This window comes from Harpia harpyja, chromosome 1, assembly GCF_026419915.1.
Source record: "Harpia harpyja isolate bHarHar1 chromosome 1, bHarHar1 primary haplotype, whole genome shotgun sequence".
In the NCBI taxonomy this organism is placed as follows: Eukaryota; Metazoa; Chordata; class Aves; order Accipitriformes; family Accipitridae; genus Harpia; species Harpia harpyja.
In genome coordinates this window covers 30617299-30635129 of record NC_068940.1, presented here as the reverse complement: position 1 = coordinate 30635129, position 17831 = coordinate 30617299, and the positions used below count along the sequence as shown (strand labels likewise).

Sequence of the window (17831 nt, the reverse complement as noted above, 5' to 3'; positions counted from 1 at the left end):
CTGAGAAGTATCTCCACAAGTTACTGCTGTGATAACCTTAAATCTATCTCCTTGCTCCTGTTATTAAATACAGAGAATCTTGAATAAATACACTTTAACAGGCAATTCCTGCTAACTACATGGCTTTCTCATTGTTCCAAAAAAATGCAAGCCAGTATCTAAACGTATTCAAACTGTACAAATGACAGTATTATTATTCACACTGTTCATGACTTCTGGCTGTGGATAAACACAAACACACTACGCATTCATGAGATCACAGAGTTACAACTGGGTGTAAAAGAACTTTTTGAATTCCCTTAGTTTAAAGTTTCAGCCATGATACCCTACACTAATACTTTGCTCAGAAAAAAAAGAAGTTATAATCATATCTAGTTGTTTATATATTAAATTAAAAGCTTCTATCAACTCTTCTGCATAGACTTATGCTTCTTCCCCTTTCCTGTATGTGATGTCTTATGACTAAGGGTGATGCTCTTTCAAACATATGGCATTCCAGTGCAACTTCAGTGAAAACAGCCGTGGTTCTCAAGTATTTATAACTTCTGTTAATTTTTCTAAAGAAAATTTCTTCAGACATTTAAGAGGAATTATCCAAGCTCATAAGAATATCAGCTAGTTGCAAGAAGATGTTCTCCACCAGTCGAAAAAAAAGTACAATTCCTGCAAATACTAACTTCTGAAAAACAGCCAAAGATAGGGTGTACAAAAAAGATTTTGGTGTTATTCTAAATGGAAGAAAAAAAAATTATTATTAATAACAGCAAGCTAGTTATAAATTAAGTCTTGAAGACAAGGCTCTAACAAGAAAGCACTGCTTTTAACCAACGAAGACTCTGTGACCTAGTCCTACTTGAAAGTATCTCAAGATAACAAACTATCACGTGGCAGATGATTTGCAATAACTGTCCATGTCCTCAGCAGCAGCAGCAAAGGGATCTTAGCTTTCAGTGAAAGACTGCTCTTCCAATTCAAATCACCTTTCATCTATCCACAGGCTAAAAGAGCACATACAGACATTTAATTATTCCCTGTCCTGCAGCACACACTAATCTGTGGGCTCCAGTCACTGGGATCAGGAGACCTGGCTTCTACTTCTGAATCTTCTCATCTCTCAGCTTTGAAACACTGCGAAACTAATTTAAATTAAGCATACCTCACCTTCCCCACAGAACAGGGACACTCACCTTCCAGTACAAATCATTTTGGTATCAGTGTACACAAATTGCTACTACTGTATCAGAACATACACATAGGTTTTGTTGAACCACTGCTATAAAAATGAAATACTGTGTATGCCGCTGCAAATACACCCTCACAAACATCTACGCATTCTATGACTTCAGTATTGCAAACCTACCAGGACTGTTCAAAAAACAGCTAGATAACTTGTCTTTATCATGCAGGTCTGCAAAGTTCAAATACATTTCTTCGTTTTTAGTTTTACATGGGGTGTTATTCTGCGGTGTCATTTTGGACACGTATGCTCTCCACCAGCATAACAGGTGCAACATGACTCCATACTACTAGACGTACTACTACACAAAGCACACAAAGAAAAATGAATCATCTATAGGAATTACTGTGTTAACTGGAGCTGTCTGTTTTCTCACAAGCATCTAATAATGTTTTTTAAGAAAATTTTAAATTACAAAGATTATACTTTTCTATTAAATTCCAATTCTAGAAGAAGAGGATTCAAAATTAAGCTAAGATAGCAAGTAAATTCTTAGGTGAAAAGCAACGACACTGAACAATTCACACCTCCTCTCTGTAAGATTTTCTAGCAGTCAGCAGGAAGACAACCTGAATGTTGTCAGTAGATTTGACCTGAGCAGTGTCATTCAAAATAAATAAATAAAATCCAAGACTCAGGATAGGACTTTTAGAGAACATTGCTAAATCAAATCTAGATTATTTAATCCCTCCTAGTTTACTTAAAAGGGACACTAAAACCTATAAACAGTAATAACCTCAACTAAAGGGAAACGTAAGTGGGACTGTTATAAATCCTTCAGCAAAAAGGGAAAAACGAAGTACATAGTCAGTACCGCACCCAGATAGAAAAGAATTTTATTATAAATCTTCTAACAAGTGTTCTGGAAATAAGGAAGAATATTGAGGAAAGAAAAAAAGAGTTCATTTGCTGTTGCCAAATGCAGAGCCAGACACAGAAATAATTAACTTTTCAGATTAAATAAATTGCTGTGTTCTTCCTCATTTTTGCTCTTGCATAGATTTTACTCTCCTCCTGCCTGTGTTTCCATTATTTTATCACCTTTTTTGACACTCCTGTGCTTTCTATAAACATAGATACTTGTACGCAGCACATTTTCCAGAAGAAAGATCTATGACATCAAGGATTTCTGAAAAAGTCTGGCAGCTAATCTATTAGGCAGGCTACCAGTGAGTAGAACAAAACCAGAGAACTACAAAGAGGCTGAACATTGCCAGCCACAACAGACTTAACATCATGGAATTTCTTGCATCAGTGGCTGCATTATAATTTTTAATACCAAAAAAAAAAAAAAAAAATCATTAAACCAAGACAGAAAAGCAATGATTAACATACATTAAAATGTCATCATTATTATCACCCACCTACTAGAGATGGGGGGAAAGAGATCTTTTCAATCTAAAGGACTCACAAGCGTTTGGGAAGTAAAGGTCTTGTTTCACTGTCAGGAAAACATCTAATTCAACCTGACACTCAGTAACTCAGGCCAAGATGATGCTCTGAAATCACCAAATTCTGGGAATATAGTGAATTTAATCCCAAGTGTCAGCAGATGTTCCAATATGTAACACTATAGCTAAGATGCTATTTTGTTTGAACTTCAAGCTGTCCAAACATTACCCTCTTTTTGAGTACCACTCAAGACTATTAGAGCTTTGGTCAACTTCAAGAGGGAAGCTAGAAATTGAATTTCAGGCCACTGGCCCATTGCACCTTCTAATTTTATGGGGCCCAGGTTTTTCATAATCAATGTTTTGCAAGTGCACAACAGGGAGAGGACTGACAGCACCATATGGATACCTACAAGTGTCACATTCAGTTCCTGTGGCACTACAAAGATTTTTATTTTACAGATCCCTTAATTTAATAATTAAATGAAAAAAATAGAGTTAAATTATCTTTTGTATGCTTTTTTTTCTTAGTCTGTCCCGTTATTTCATGAGAAGGTCTCATATTCCCAAATACTGCTGCTAGAAAGTAAACAGCTCAATAACCCAGCTCCACCTGGTGGAGGCTAAAACCAGACAAATTTAAATCAAGCATCTCCAGAAAGGGACATCAAAACTGTAGAAGAACAGCCTGGGTAAAAATCAAAGTAGACCATCCCATTAGGCAGCAGCTTTCTCCTCAAAAACCCATAGACTTCCATCACTGCACAAGTATACATACAATCAAGAATAAAAAGGATCCAACGTCTTTCCACGTTTTTTAAACAAACTCTTCTATCCTTCAGACATATATAGAAGCAGAATTATTTACCTGGATAATATCTGAGAGCTTATGCAATCCAGACGTATTGACAAATATCCCAGTGCCTAGACAGAATAACGCATGATTACTTTTACAACACAAGTATACACCCATTTGTATATATCCCTATCTTATCTGAACAGCACAACACTCTGCATACAATGACTTGAAAATATCATCTGAAACAAATTATTTCAAGTTTTTCATCATTATTCAAGATGCAAGGAGAAATGTTAAAACTGGCATTCCAAAGGAAGTTTAATGTCTCTGACGCATTGGGAAGCTGTCATCTGAGACAAATTACATAAACTTCTTAAGGCTCCTCTACACTAAAAATTGGAAAGGAAATAATTAAAACAAAGATAAGCACGATTAAACTGTTTGGTTACTTTTTCAAAAGCTCATACAACTAATATTAGTGTCATGAAAAGAAAGAATAGAGCATTGACCACCCCATTACGCAGAGAGACAAAACTAACCTTTGCTATAGCTATAAATAGCCCTTTACAATCATCTCCAAGCTTCTAGCAAGAAGTAGAAGAGGAGACTATACTTAAAACAGTGACTACAGAGGAGCAGTTAAAAGAACATTATAAAATACACTGAAGATGAGAATTTGACCACAGAAATGATAAACATATGCGCCTATTAAGCCAGAGTGCAAACAGCCTAAAAGGAGAAAGATGCTGGGGAAAAAAAAAGGAAGGATAGATGTGTTCTCAAAGGATGCACTTGCAGAACTGACAGTCTATACTCTAGTCTCCATGGAGTGGGCTTGCTCTCTTCAATGATTTTTACTGAAAAGTCTGCTAGTAAGAACTAAATAATTTTCTTAGCACCTGTAGAAGTTGGAGATTTTTCTTTGCAGAAGGGCAAATTAAGAACAAGATGCTGATAGACAGTAGAGCAGAAGCTTGCTAAATCAAGAAAAAAACCAACCAAACAAACCCCACATTATGTGATTCCCACCATTCCTGTTTCATAACTCCATGACCAGGGAAGAACTCAAGACACTAAAAACACCATCAGCAAAATGTAAACAAGCTCCACCCCACAATCCTTCTGGTTTTAGAGAAAAATACTGTTGTGGGCAAGTATGCACATGTATGTACACACATACGTTGGTACACACTCAGGTTTTGACACAAAAGTGGTTCTTAAAACTAGTTCTGTTGCATGAACAGACATAAAACATGTTTCCCAGCAGAAGACCTTGCAGCAAGTCTTGATAAAAAGATACAGGTCCTCAGTGTCAGATTTTAGCTTTTAAAAGCTTTATAATTTAAACAAGCCTTTCTCCTCCTCTCCCCAAACAATGCAAACTTCCAGTTACTGATATAAAAGAGAAAAGTCTGAGTGAAACAACCAACAAATTTACACTTACGGCCTGAAAGAAACTGTAAAATCTGCTCTAGTGACTCCAAGAGCGACGATTTGGTCTGGAATGTTATTTGGGCCTCTGCAAACAGATCAAAGATGTAGCTGCAATTTACAAAGAAAAAGCATAAGTGGGTAATCGCTGTAAATAATCAGATGGACACAATTACTGTTACTCTTTTATAACAACAACAATTTCACCATCTAGTAGCAACACGTGTTCTTGTCTCCATGACAAAGACAAATGTACAGGAATAGAAGTAAGTATTTGGTTATAAAGACAGCAGACAATATTGACATGACAGAAAGCATACTGACTACATCCTTCACATATTCCACGATTTCTCTACAACATACAATACATACTAATTTAGAAACAGATTTGCATGCAAGTTCCATGATTTTTTTACAACATACAATATGCATTAGTTTAGAAATAGACTTACAGAGTTCTGAGGTACCTCAAACCAAATCACTGCAGCACTAGTACCTCTGTTTAAATCATGATGCAAAATTGAAAGAAGCGCAGTGAGGAGCTTCTTCCAGTTCAGAATACCCGACAGGCATACACACAGCATAGGATTTTCCACTCTTGTAACACTTTAAAAGGGACTTCCACCAGAAATAATGATTACTACAGAAAGGGGATTTAAGGAAACCCAAACCCCTGAACAAACACTATTCCCAGAAACTAGAATAGTACTACCAATCCTAACAGCTGCTACCAATCCTAACAGCTGACCCAGTTTCACCTGGGTCTAGAATCTGCTATACTTTTAACATGTAAACATATTAACAAGAAGAAATTTACCTTCCCTCTTTGGTGACTCCACTATCATTCAGTGGCAGCTCCACTGCATCAATAGCACTTTCTAGTTGAAGAAGAATTTCTTTAAGAGAACCAAGAGGGAAAAAAGTTAGGGTGCACAGCAACTCACTTCTGGGACACATCTAAGCCTCTTTTTCAAATGTACTTTATTACAAAGGCTGTTACCAAAGACAGCAACCTAGCTATTTTCTTGATTCTGTAAACAAATCAAAATGATCAAAAACAATTTCCTAGATATCATCTCTAAATATTTGTATTCAACTTCAAAAACTTTTATGACCTCAATTCTTAGATGAAGCTTAAGTTATCAGCTCAGTGTTAAACTCTTCCCTACAGAAAGGGAAAGCTGTTCTTGGAAATGCTTTGTAAACATGAGACATCAAGCCCTTGCTATTAACTTTATATAGCATCGTGTTCCTACAGCAGAATGATGCAACTAATACAATTCCAGCACACTGACAAGATTAGAAAACAAGGGAATTTCTAGCAAAGAAAGTAATGCATTCATCTGCCAAATATCTCTTCTCGGGAAAAAACTGTAACTAAGCATTCCACAAGATTCTCAGGGAAAAAAGAGACAACATAAACTTCCATGAATTTCTCAGTTATGAGCAACATCTACAGAAATGCTACATGAACCTTGTTTATAGTTGTTCAGCTTTTGAAACTGTTTCAACAATTTTCAACAACACAAAAAAATAACCTTACTCTTTATCTTTGCTATATCTTCAAGTTCCATGTTCAGTCCTGTTGAAGAAAGGAAAGATTTCAAAGAGGATGTTTCATGTCTGTTTCATTCCTATTTTCTTTACGCCTTTTCAGAAGTTATGGGCATGAAGGCTAGAACTGTGTACACGGAAAGACATCTTCTGTATTCCACTCACTGTTCTCTTTCATGACCCCTCGTGTCACATTGGTTTGGCCAAATCTTTCCGTATTTGTCTGGCAGTGATTACTAATTAACAATAATTTATCTTCTAATGAGAGTAAATTTTCCAGAAACAGTTAGGAAAAGTTATTTTCCAGTTCCTGGTAGTGGCACCCTATAATCCCAGTGAAAGAGTGGTTTGTGGTTATCAACACACCTGAATTGGCCAACTCCATATTGAATTCAGCATTTATTTCATTCTGTTGAACTACTTTGGCTTGTTCTTCCAGTACGACATTTACAGCATCCATTGCTGAAACCAAATCATAGGGTGTCAAGTCAAAAGAAGATGACTCCTCACACAACTTCTCCTAAAACATCAAGGAATGGAAGCATTACTTGGACTGCTCAATGTGCAATTTGCTCAGGCAATTTCATAGATGATAAAGTCCAGATGACCAGGCTTGATTTGATTTCTGATCTCCAGCTCAGACCAGAGGACAATTTATAAACACCTGAAGACTTCAACTATTACTAGACATTCTTTTTTTCTGAAATGTAGAAAAGATTTTTGCCTCTTCCACATTATCAACATTCTACCATTCCTATCTAGTAGCAAATCACTGTCATCATTAAGATCCCTTTTGTTTTTAATAGGTGCCACCTCCCCTGTGTTCTTAGTGTTGCTGCTAATTGATTTTTCTTGACATCCTTTTGTTTCTCCCATGCAGTTGCCAAATAGCTTGCTGCCTGATGACAAGTTATCCAAGTAGGACATTTTTTAGTTAGAGAATCAGTTTGTCCTTCGAAAGAGCTACTTCCTGGTCCCTCTCACACTCTAGGAAATACTCATATCCCTATATTCGCTCATATGAAAAGACAGTCCTTGCCCCTCATGATCTTGCAGAGATGTGGGCATGAAGAAAAAAGGGAAGGGGGGGTCATGAAAAAAAGAAAAAAAACCCCAAACCGTAAAATGCATATTATTCATATGTAGAATTTGGGCCAAAATGCATGCCAGAACAAATATTATTATAGACAAGGAAGGAAACATACTGACTTCCTATTAAAAAACCCACTCACCAAATTGGTAAGTTTGACAAAACTCTTTATGACCTTGAAAAATAAGTCACGTCGTTTTGTCACAAACTTTTCTTTCACAAAAAGAATCATTTTCCCTGAGGAATGAAGATAAATAGTAAGGACTACTAACCTACACAAAAATTTTACTGCAATACCTATGAAGAAATAAGTTATAAAGAAAAAAATGCTGAACTAGCTCCATGTGTAAACAAACTAATCAGAAAGAAGTCAATTTTATTTCAGAGTAATTACTAAGTTTCCACATATTAACCTAGAACAGACAGTACCACAGGAGAACTATTGCAAAACAAGGAGTTCTAGAATAACTGTTCTGGTTAATTTCTGCATCAATTAATATTTTTTAAACACTGCAAAGGGAAAAAAACCCAACAAAACAAACCCCAAACAACTATGACTGGATTTCCACCCATTTTTCAACAGAAAAAAAGATGTTCTGATAAAAGGAGCAAATACTGGATGCAACTCTGTGACCATCTCTACTCAAACATAGCACACCCTCCAGTGGCCTGTTTACTGAAAGAACATGCAATCAGAAAATAAACTTTGCAGCTGTTTAGCAGAAAACCCACTGGGAGGCTGTGCATGTGGCAGAAAAAAGGGACATGTTTCAAATGTTCCTTTGCACTTCATTATTTAGGCAAAGGGCTGCAGTTTCGAGCCAACTAAGAGAAAGATCTCATAATGCAGCATTTTTTTTTTTTCTTCTTTTCTCTATGAGTGAAGACCTGGAAATATTACAAGAGTCACATTTGCCACCTACTACACTTGGACAGCTGATGCAGCTGAGCTTCAAGAATGGATCTTTCATGTTTTCTTACATCCTGGACGAGAACTCTCCAAACAAGAAAATGAGTGCCCTCATAAATTTGGAGGCCCACCCTTCAGGAAGAAACTATCACCTTGTGGAAAATCACAGTAGTGTCAAAGGACTGTTAATTAAACTACAAAGCCTTAACTGTCACAGAAACAAGAAATGTTCATGATAATGAACATTAACAACATATAGCCGAGTATAGATTTTACAAACTGTTTCTAGCAGGGCATGGGTCTGCTTTTCTCTTTGGATGAATTTTGAAAAATGGCAACAGACCAGAAACAACTTACCACATTGTGAGCTTCATCAAGTATTACCACAGTCCCCTTCAGGTCCAAGTTGTGTGCTCTCCGGCTCTAGAGACAAAAAAGAGAATGAGGGAACGGACAGAAAGGCCACAGAGAAATATAGATTCGATCGACTGAGAAATTGGCTCATGAGACAGATTTGGGTTTTCATGTATTTTGAATATTTTTTTTTTTTTTTTTTATAATACAGCAAGTAATCGCTGTGGCTACCTAATATATAAACCACAGAATCATTTTCTCTGGAACCGAAGGTGCTAAAATGTATCACGTAAAAGTTTATGGAGGTTACAACTGACATTGTAATAAAGAAGAAAACAGATGTACCATACCAGGATGCACAAGTTTATCAGAATAAATTTCAGTCACTATTTTGGCTGACAGGAATATGGAAGGAGTGGGGTGCAAAGCAGGGGCATTTGCCTTGTTTTTACAAATTTATGCTTGTGTTGTCTTTGCAAGAAGCGGATGCTGTGAAAACACCCCCAACAATACCAGATCACATAACTTCATTTCACAGTGCTTCTTTGCTTAAGGTTGTCAGAGATTTTTTAAATTTTATTTAATTTATTAAACATTTGGTCTTTCTGCCTTTTGTAGCAGTGGAATGTAATCTGGCTTTTACTATAATTCATTAATTACTCCAAGTTGCATGAAGATGTCAGCAGATTTGTTTCCTCAACAGATTTTTCAAAGGTTTCATTTTCTATCCATGAAATATGGACAACTTATTGCAACAGCTTTTTTTACAAAGCCAGCAATTATTTCCAAGAGAGATGTCCAATCTCTACTGAGAAAGTTTCCTTATTCTAGAAATCATGCAGCTGGCTGCAGAAACAAAAATGTCTCAGAATGCATGCAAAAATACCGCACAGTATGTGACTGAAGATTTGTATTCAGGAGGTGAATATCACCAAACAACACAGGCATCACATTCTGTAAAGTTAATTCTATAAAAATACAAGACCTCAAACAAAAAAGAAAAAAGAAAATATTTCTTGACTGTGGGAAAGAACTTTACAGAGAAAAAACACAAAATGGCATCCTCTATGGTTCTGAATGTGAACTGGGTTTTGATTAGTTTTGAAGTATACCACATAATGCATTCACTTGGTATGCATAGTTCTTCACAGCTTATCCATTAAAAGACAATATAAGATAAATAGAAGAACAGTTGCATTTAAAAGCAAAGATATATGTTACCTTTGAGTCTAGTAAATAGTTGTAAGGCATAAAAATAATATCTGCTTGCTGCTTCAGGCTTCGAGAGAGATAATAAGGACAAGCTCTGTTTAAAAAAAAGTAGTACAAACTATAAAGTAATACTTGCAGAAATATTAAGAGTGCTTTCAACATTCATGTACTATGTTTCATACTCTCAATGGTTTCTGATCAACTTTTTAAGGAGTTGAAACTGGCATGTTTAATTTTAGGGCAGATGGTTAGCTCTATTCACAGAAGACAAGTAAAAAGAAGTGTAGAAAATAATACCTAGCTGTGCAGCTCAACAAAACAAAGAAAAAATAAATTAAAGGAGAAAGAGTGGCATTTATTACTGCATTATCATTTCACCCCTTTAAGCTAGAAGTAAATGCTGCACTAGACTATTTTATCTCAACAAATCAGTCACCTCATCCTCTTACATCTGAAACAAAACTGCAATATCATTTATCATGTCAAATGATATTGGTAGCCTCTGCTCAAGTGAGAAATAAAACATTGGTGAGCCTGACTGATCTGATTCAGTCTTTACACAAGTAAGGATTGAAATAAATTGCTGTATGATGAAAACTGCAGTAACAGAAGTTAAGGCTTTAGTGTACACATGATTTTGTTGGAAGCTGTCTCTGCAACATGTTTAGCCACTCCACTTTGCTCTCATCATTGTTCTGCTACTTTAGTATATGTCAAGTTCATACCAAGGTATTAATAAAAATAAGCAGAGAAATAGTTTTCACTACTTTCACAAGTAAGGGGGAGGAAGGTCAGAGGGGATCATTCACCTGTGCTTGTTTCCATTTTTAACCAAGTCTTCAATATCCATGATTGAGTCAATCAGTTCCTTCTCTGTACTCTTTTCTGGGAAAAATTACATTAAAACCACAAGCTTAGATAAAGGTATCACACAAAGATTTGTTGTTACCCTGATCATCACGCTCATCCACTTCCTAACATTTCATTCTTGAAAGACATTAACACAGAGCAAAACACACACCCACACGTGCATGCACCCGCAGATTCTGCCAACTCTTCCAAACTTCTCTACCTGCCTAGCAAATCTCTCCCTCTCCAAAAACCAGGGCTTTACTTCCACAGCCAAACTCACCTTCCACATTGTTATAGAAATGACAAGCACGAGCCATCACTTTCATTCGGCACATGTAGATCTGTAAAACATAGTATATTTTAGCCAAGAGTTGCACAGCCCATCAAGTACTGAAAAGCGTGTTAAGGTGTGAAGAGCTATTAGTTTTCTGTAACACCAGCTAATGAATAAATGCTAATCACAGTTCAGTTTTAAAATTATGTGTCCCTTTGTCCACCTTAAAAGTTAGGCTCTCTTTTATGCAGCACAGAACACTTAGATGCTCAGAGGAAATTTTGTTGTATTTTGCCACTAATACTTTTCAACACAGTAATCTTTGATATTACTTGTAAAAAATAACAGGTAAATCAATCACTGAAGCTCTATTTTGAAGTTATTGTTGCTCTTGAAAAACACTTCAGTGGCAGATCAGAAAGTAAATTGCAACTATTAACTCTCATGTTCTACACAATGACATCCTTCTCTGGATGGAAAACACTACCAGAGACTCAGAATTAAATTTTGCACTCACAAAACTAGAAACTAGAAGTTCCTCGAAACACATTTAGAACTACTGTCTTTCCCTACAGCCTCAAGTAGTTAAACAATGCCAGAGTTAAGAATTACACACAATACGCCAAAACAAAACACCTCCATGTTCTCACTGCGCATGCTTCCAAAGCTGTGTTCTCACCTGCATGTGGTTGCTCTCCTGTCGCTTCACTTCAGGATTGATGCAAAGCTGCTCTCTGGAACCCAAAACACATATCTTCGGCCTGTTCAAACAGAATACACAAAACTGATGTTAAAAATAAGGCAAGAGACAAGAACACAGTTGTACATGCCTAGGCTGGGTATAATATATCAAAAGTGAAAGGTTCAGGAGAAATAGATAAGCCCAAAATAAGGGTCAGAATCAGAAACAGTAAGTAAGTTTGTCTGTCTGTAACAGCTATATATGTTATTTGACTTTATGGTACTGCATTTCTACTGGTAGCAGTGGGTGGTAATAAGCAGCAGTTTACAGCAGGAGGTAATGAGTAGCAGCTTACATCATCCACTATAAAATCTGGGTTCTGTTATGACAGTTCAGCCCAAAAAACTGGGGCCTGTCATCTATTACAAGCTATTGCAAGCTGGCTGTGATTTTCAGAGTAAGGTTATCACAAGAACTAATGCACTACAAACATTCGCAATACTTTTTTTCCTATGGCAAGGCCGTATCTTTACAAGAAACATACAAACAAATGATTACTGCCTGTCCAAAGAGCTTGGTCAACACACTGGCATGTCAACAGCTGAAAACTGTGACAGACATTGGTACAGCAAAACCACAAAGTTCTTCACAGATTTACATCAGCCTAAGGAATTCAGCTTTGTAATGGCTTCCCATTGCCTTACAGAAATGCCCCAGAAAAAAAAAAGGAAAAAAAGGAAAAAAAAAAAGGAATTTTGGAAGTAAATGTGTGAAGTAAAGAACCAAAACCAGACCAAAATCAGGAGATTCTATAACAAGAAAGGAAGGAGACAAGAGAGGCTGTGAAGTATGAAAAAAAACCCAAACCCAACCCAACAAGAAATCCAGGTTCTATACATGCACATTAAGAGAACTACATCTCAGTGGATATCTGTTTTTTATACATTCATCCACATAAATTCAAACAATAACTAAACTAGATGGGTTTCTCCACCTTTTCTTTGAATAGGAACATTATCCTAAATCATATTTACCTGTAGACTGTGTTCTTTAATTCATTAATGACCTGTGTAAGTTGTGAGTGAGTTCTGGAGGCATAAATTATTTTAGGAATGTCAGTGTAATAAGCTGCCAAATAGGGGAGAAAAAAAGCAGAAAAACATTATTAGCATAGAAAGAAGAACTAGAGATATTATTAGCCTCCTTTCCCAGCTGGTACTATGGTAACAGTTTGCCTTGTAGAGACAGAAGAAATCTTGTCATCTAACTATTCACACACACAAAATGAGCTAAATGAGTTTCTAATGTTCTAAGAAAACATAAAAATAAGTAAAACACCTTTAAAATCTATAAAACGGTGAAACCATGCTTCAGCTGCTAAACCATGGCTCCATGACTTTTATAGTTACATAATTATTACAAAAGATAGATAAAAGTAAGTGTTCATTAACATTCCTGTATCACCCCTACTGAGCATAAAAATCGCAGTACTTACTTGGGATATCAGCATCTGTGGCAGCATTGCCCCAGGATGACATGGGTCTCTCAGGAAAGAGTTCCACTCCATTCATACGCTGTGCAATTTTGCGGGCTGAGATAGTGTCTTTGAAGTGTTCCCGCCAAGCCAGAGTGGAACACAGCAGGCAGAGGGTCTTTCCTGTGCCTGTAGGACTCTCCAGAATGCCATTTACCTTCTTTATTGAAGAGAAATAAAAGAAAAAGGGAACAAATGAGGAATTTGGAGATTCAGCTAGCAGGTCTTTGTGCAGTACTGCATTTCCTCAGTAAAAAAACCAATCACTACCTGGTAAATTCTACCATACGACAGAAACACACGTACACCTCACATAAAGTTGTTATAAATGCGTGACCTGCAGGACCCTCTAAACAACTTAGTGAGGCTCAAACTAGAACCCAGAGCCAGCTATTATCCTTTATGCAGCAGAGGAAGTCTCCACTCTTAGAGCAACTAGAGTGCACCATATTTCAGCATAAAATACATGAAAATATTAGAAGTTATTGCAAAAAAACCCCAGAAAGTGACTCTTACATTACAGACTGCTAGTTTCCTTTAGAATTAAGGCTATATCCCACGTCATAGTTTAGGCAGAAAATCTTGCAAGCACTTTTAACACCTCATCCTACTAGATGTTACGATTTTAAAGCGCAAAACAACACTACAAGTTGCAGAAAAATGAGCAGCTGCGCTTGCACTGCCATGACAATTTGTGTTCAAGTGTATGAAAAGAATTTATGTATAGAATAGGCTTATAACACTTCTAATTTAAAACGAGGAGGTACCAAGCAGGAACCAAGCCATTGCCCAGGACATGGAGGAAGGCTGAGCCATGTGGAAAGCCAAAGTTTCTACTGTAAGCTTGTTTGATCTCTCAGAAGAACGGACCACAGAGATCTTTTAACCAACTCCAGAACAAAGATAACTATTGTAAAAACCATTTTCTTATTTGACATTCATTCAGTAAGATTATCATAGCATAGATAAAATATTGAATTACACTAACAGTCCAAGGACTAACAATGCAAAACCAAACCCCAGACAGCTAAGGACAGACTGCACAAACACACGGCCTACTTGCTCAGCTTTTCTTCCTTTTCCCAACTTAGGGAGAAACATCCTATCTACATTTCTACTGACCGCCACCCGCACGCTTCTGGGTTTTTAATAACTATATAGTAAAACAAAAATACAAGTAAAAGAAGGTCAGAGAAGATTTGCAAAAGGCGGCGTAAGGACAACAAAAAGCAAACTTGAGTTCTGACAACCTCTTTTCAGAGAAGCCCTTTATTATTGGAAATAAAACGCAGTAAATGAACCGAAATGCCTCCGGGCGGGGGAGGCACTCACCTTCTGCAGACACTCGAGCACCTTGGCCATGTAGACTTCCTGGCACTCGTAGGGTTGGAAGGGGAAATCCACCGTGATGCCGTTCAGCGTTATCTTGGGCATGTTTCCCGTCAAGTCCCTGCAACGAACCGCAGGCCCGCCATTTACCCTGCCGCCACGCCGGGAGGGGACCCTACCGACGGTATCATCACGTAGAGCCACGGACCGGACCGGCGGCAGGTTCATTTGCACGACGAAATACCCAAAGGCCCGGATTTTACCTCATATTTCGGGACGGGACGTTACCAGCCGACCCGCACCGCAGGAAGCTCACAGCCACTTCGGGGCCCGGCCGCGGCGATGCGGAAGAACCGGCCCGGGGCCTAGGACCCCCCTCAGCCGCTCGGGCCCGCGTTCCCAGGACCCCCCCCCAGCCGCTCCGGTGGCGGTTGCCATGACAACGCGAACGGTACAGCGGCAAACCCTCACCTCCCACTCCCGCCGTTCGGAATCCCCGCGCCTGTATCACGTGCCCCCCCTCACGCGCGGTGCGTAACTTCCTGCCGGGCGCTCTCGCGAGAGCTGCGGCGTTGCCATGGGAACGGGGGTGGGGAGGTTGCCGGTGGGGCCTGGGCCTGGACCTAGGCCTAGGCCTGGGCCTGGGGGGCGTCCCTGCGCCCTTGAGAGGGGCGAGGAGCGAGTGGGACTGAGGGGCTAGGTGTGATGCCGTCTCCTGTGAGCTGCTGTGGAGGCCCGAGGGGCCCTGGGCAGGAGGGGACCGAGTCCAGTGGGGTTTGGGCCCTGGAGGGAAGCAGGCCCTGGGCCTGGGGAGAGCTCCCCCCACCCCCCAACCCCTGTCAGACGGTGGGTGGTTCAGCTGGAGGGTCCCTCAGCCGCTTCTCCCCGCTGTGCCCCGGGGCAGAGGCCAAGGTTTGGCCCCAAAACGGCAGGTGATTGGCTATTTGGTTGCTAAAAGTAGGAAAGCGGCTGCATTTCGAAAGCCTCTGGGCCCTGGTTGGTTTCCCTGGAGCTGTGAGGGCTCCTGGGCCAGGGTCACCAAGGACTGCCGTTTCTTCCCTTCATTAACAACTCAGGGGAGCGTGTGATAAACGATGCCCTCGACCAGAATTTGCCTCCAGTGCACTGCTGTGCTTTGTGCTGCATATCTGCCGCCCTTCAGTGCTGCTGCATATAGGAGAAAGCAGAATACTACAGGACTCTTTGCTGAAATTCTCAGCATTTAAGATAGGAAGGTTTCTGTATCATTGTGTTGAGCCTTTTAGCTTCTGCTTCAAGAACCGTAATGAATTCTGACAGGTACGTTTTGTTAGGGGTGAATGTGCTGCTCCTTTGTTCCCTGCTTTGCTTCAGCACGATTCTTTCAGCCTTCAGTTCCCTGTCAGTGTGTCTGTGCACATGGCCAGGAACGGCTGCGTCGCATTTCAGTTGCTCAGGCTGCAGGTTGGTTCCACATGTATGTGATTGTAGTGAACTCCGAACTGCTCTGGGCTGATGGACTGCTCAGTTTGTAAGACTCAAGCGTTTTAATAAATGGATAGGCATGATTTACCTGGATCCCCAAATTTTACAAAACCATATTTTATGCAGCTGTATGAGGAAGAAGGTCGGAAGAAAATATTTTACATGCATCTCTGTACTTTGTTGCTGCCTCTCATGCTGTTAGATGGTTACTGTGTAGATGTATGACAGGATGTGGCTTGTTCTGTTGTAACCTTAAAACACCTTTATTCCTAGCAAGCTGCACAGCTTGTTTTTATCTAGAAGTGTTCTAATATTTAAAGAAAGAAAAATAACTATTAAAAGGAACAGACCTTAATCTTCAGTGTATTGTGTAACCTGTTCTCAAACTTCTGATACATTCTGTGTCTTCCAGGTGTTCGGTTAGGGGACCTTATGGGTGTTGCTGTTTTGGTTGCTAGCCTTTAATCTCCTTGAGCTGAACTTGCCTGGATTGTAAACTGTCTTTAACTGTAGCAAAGGGGCTAGAGAGCACTGAATTATCCCTTCGGATCTTCACAGTGCTCCACACAAAATGTAACAACTGATTTTGTTTGTGTTTCTGACTGTGAACTCTTTGACTTGATACCAGCCATGCAAGATTAAGCTGCAAAAGAAAAGACTTTGTAAAGCTTGTAAAATGAGAGTGTGGGATAAGGTATTTATAATGGAGAGTAAAGGTTTAAAACTCATCATAAATATATGGAATGCTGTGTCGTTACTATTATTTCCTGTAAATATATCTTTCCTGCATTGAAGAATAATATCAATAGTGTATCAAATCAGATTATTTTAACTTATTTAAGTGATATTGATTGAACCTTCTGAGAGAGAAGAGCTGGAAGGCTACCAAACCCCAAAAGAAGTGTGAGTCAGCAGATGTGCTGGTGTCCAGCGGCAAACATGAGTCAGCACCGGCTGAGGGCTCTTTATCCTTCTGGAGGGTTGTTCCTCTGCACCATTTACCTTACTTGACCAAGGCTGCAGCACCAGCATTGGCAAGTCTCTCTTCAGCATTGCTACACCAGTTTCTTCTAAAAACTGAGAACAGAGAAAATAAAATTTTGTAAGTTTAAAGAGAAAAATTTATTTCTTATTAAGGTTGCAAAAGAATTGTGATGTTTTACTGAAGCTACAGCATCTGTTTATGTCAGGATATAGACATGATAAAGGCAGGCATTGGTGTTACACCTGGATAGTCATTGTGGTGTTTGGCTCCCTAGGATAAACCCTGAGTTCTTACAAGGCAAGAGTTTGGAGAGGAAGGACGAGGGAGAAGAGGAGAGGTTTAAAAAGTTGGTCAGAGCGGCACAGAGGATTATATGAAAGGCCAGTCTCTGCACCTATAACAGCATCTACATGCTACCCAGAGAGCAGGAACCAGGGCGTCTCCACTGTTCACTCAGTGGATGGTGAAGGTCTTGAATGAACTATTTTTCATTTGAAGTGGTGCCTTTAAGGAAAAAAAAAATGCACAAAAGAAAAATCTTAGAGAAGATAATCCTTAAAACTCTGTGGGGAAGCGGGTGTGTGGGTGACTGAACCGAACTGCAGAGAACCCAGCAAGCGGAAAGCTTGTGCCATACAGAAACACAAAATGAATAATTGTCATTTTTGTTCAGAGGCTGCCTAGGCAGGATTTCTCTTCCCAGACAAGCAAGAATCTTCAGGAATGGGACAAA

At 39.0% G+C, this 17831-nt stretch overlaps 1 protein-coding gene across 7 annotated transcripts in view; it reads right to left on the bottom strand.

Moving 5' to 3' along the window:
- Positions 1 to 15157, bottom strand: part of RTEL1 (regulator of telomere elongation helicase 1) — a 52771-nt gene extending 37614 nt beyond the window's left edge. For 6 of the 7 annotated variants that reach the window (XM_052784385.1, XM_052784376.1, XM_052784432.1 and 3 more), the window contains exons 1-14: positions 14913 to 15042; positions 14653 to 14770; positions 13282 to 13480; positions 12821 to 12914; positions 11784 to 11865; positions 11111 to 11171; positions 10788 to 10863; positions 9988 to 10072; positions 8770 to 8835; positions 6779 to 6932; positions 6402 to 6440; positions 5676 to 5754; positions 4872 to 4969; positions 3497 to 3552 (exon numbers count right to left, since the gene is read on the bottom strand). In XM_052784385.1, coding sequence (XP_052640345.1) covers positions 3497 to 3552; positions 4872 to 4969; positions 5676 to 5754; positions 6402 to 6440; positions 6779 to 6932; positions 8770 to 8835; positions 9988 to 10072; positions 10788 to 10863; positions 11111 to 11171; positions 11784 to 11865; positions 12821 to 12914; positions 13282 to 13480; positions 14653 to 14770; positions 14913 to 14917 — 1212 coding nt within the window. In that variant the 5' untranslated portion in view covers positions 14918 to 15042. Of the gene's footprint in view, positions 1 to 3496; positions 3553 to 4871; positions 4970 to 5675; positions 5755 to 6401; positions 6441 to 6778; positions 6933 to 8769; positions 8836 to 9987; positions 10073 to 10787; positions 10864 to 11110; positions 11172 to 11783; positions 11866 to 12820; positions 12915 to 13281; positions 13481 to 14652; positions 14771 to 14912; positions 15043 to 15120 lie in introns of those variants that run through there. The other variant, XM_052784415.1, reaches the window with a different exon arrangement.
- Between the last annotated feature and the right edge of the window lie 2674 nt (positions 15158 to 17831).